Source organism: Malurus melanocephalus, unplaced genomic scaffold (assembly GCF_030028575.1).
Source record: "Malurus melanocephalus ecotype Western Australia unplaced genomic scaffold, MMel_1.1 scaffold_5557, whole genome shotgun sequence".
Taxonomy (NCBI): Eukaryota; Metazoa; Chordata; class Aves; order Passeriformes; family Maluridae; genus Malurus; species Malurus melanocephalus.
Genome location: NW_026628788.1, coordinates 1 through 1,882, shown reverse-complemented (window position 1 = coordinate 1,882; position 1,882 = coordinate 1). Strand labels below are relative to the sequence as shown.

The 1,882-nt window shown below is 67.9% G+C and overlaps 1 protein-coding gene across 1 annotated transcript; it reads right to left on the bottom strand.

Annotated features, from left to right (window-relative positions):
* Nucleotides 1–6: 6 nt before the first annotated feature.
* LOC130588488 (E3 ubiquitin-protein ligase RNF182-like) lies at nucleotides 7–1,262 on the bottom strand. Its single transcript, XM_057389407.1, has one exon. It carries the CDS (start codon nucleotides 1,260–1,262, stop codon nucleotides 537–539), a length of 726 nt encoding a protein of 241 aa, XP_057245390.1. The 3' UTR covers nucleotides 7–536.
* Between the last annotated feature and the right edge of the window lie 620 nt (nucleotides 1,263–1,882).

Genomic DNA, 1,882 nt, shown 5'->3' with positions numbered 1-1,882 from the left:
AAAGAAACGCTTCTCCTCTGCTCCTTCCCTCTCCAGGACACAATGTCAGCGAACACGGGACTCACACATGAGAAAGAAACACAGATGCGATGGGAGCAGCCCCACGAGGAGCGTGGGCGCCACGGACAGAACTATTTACACTATGGACACGGAGCCGTGCTGGGGCCAGTCCGGCCGCAGGAGCCCCCGGGCTCTGCCCGTCCCTCTCCTGCCGGGGCCCCTCCGGCCGCGGCGCTCAGCACACAGCACTTGTGCTTCCTCAGTTGGGATCAGTGTCCCGGCTCCTGCTCTTTGTCTGCTGTGGAGGAGGAGGATGAGGAGCTGAAGGTCCAGCCCGAATGCTTGTAGGATGCAACGAGCTCCTGCAGCCTCTCCAGCATGAGCTCCGACATGGAAAAGCCAGTGCTGTTCTGCATGGGAAGGCACCAGGCACTGAGCTCCCCGTGGTCCAGGCAGAGCATGCTGTGGGTCAGATACCTGTACCCCAAGGAACCCAAATCATCCCGGGCTCAGGCACAGGGGTTGGCCGTGCTRGGTCAAGAGTGGGGGAACCCAAAGACCTCCAGACACAGGCACTGGCAGAGGCTGTAGACAATGCAGAGGAGGAGGGTGGAGGGCACAAGGCTGACCAGGATGATGCCCAGGCTGTGGTGCTCGATGAGCAGGAGGTAGATGCCGAAGGGCAGAGAGCTGAAGTAGAGGAGGCAGAGGACGCCCAGGATGAAGCGGGGGACAGCTTGCCACCCCCAGGAGCGCCACTTCTGCCCAGGGCTGTGGCAGGGCAGYGCACCCAGGCTGGTGGGGCGGTACAGCCGCACCACCTCCAGCCTGCCCAGGCTCTCTGGTGGGGCCACGTCCTCTGGCACCTCCAGGATGGTGACAACGAGGCAGTCGGGGCTGGATGTGGGCTCCAGCACACTGGGACAAAGGAGGACCTCGGGAGATCKGGGTGGAGCCCTTTTCTTGGCCCGTTCACGGCCTGTCAGCAGTGCCAGTGCCTCATTGTCATCCTGCAGCTGCTGCACGTCCCCGCCGGGCACTGGGCTGTGCTGGCGGCAGAATGGGCAACGGAGCTGAGGGGTTGATGCGTCCCCCGGGGGCACAATCCTGCGCAGGCAGCGGGCACAGAGGCGATGGCCGCAGCGGAGCAGCTTGGGCCTGCGGGCACGGGCGTCGAAGCCGCTGTAGCAGATCTGGCACTCCARCTCGGGGGACGAGGGTGCCACCGGCGGGGACCCCAGCTTGCTGTCTGTGTGGGCCATGCTCCTGGCTGGCTGCTGCGGGCTGCCCAGGCTGCGGGGAGAGGGCACCGCTGTCAGCCAGGACTGAGGGCAGGACCCGGGCCCGCTGCCTCCCACGGGTGGGGTCCGGGCTCCCGGTCAGTGCCCGGGGCTCAGTGCGACAGCGGGGCAGGGGGAGCAGAGTGGAGGCGACAGCCCCCTCCCCGGCCCGACTCCAACCCCCGGTTCATGCCAGCGGCGCTGGGGCTCGCTATCTTCCCAGCCCCTGCTTTACGGATAAAAAAAAATCGCTCCTAGTGGCCGGCACCGGCGGTAGGGCAGCTCCCAGACACATCCTTGGCCCTCACGGTGCATGCGGTCCTCGGGGGCTGCGGGGTCGGGATGATTGCGGACACCGGCTCTGCCGACAGCGGGGACCCCCACCCCGCACCCCGCACCCCGCTCCCGCTCCCGGGGCGAGCAGCTCTCGGTCCGTACTCCCCGCCCCCGCTCCCGGCTCGCACCGCATCCTCTCCCGTACCTGCGCTCCGCGCCGCGGCTCCCGGCGGGGACACAGCAGCGGCTCGGTCCCCGGCCCCGGCGGGCTCGGTGTCACCGGTGGGCTCCGCGGCGGCGGGCGAGGGCCCGGCAGCCCCATGGGG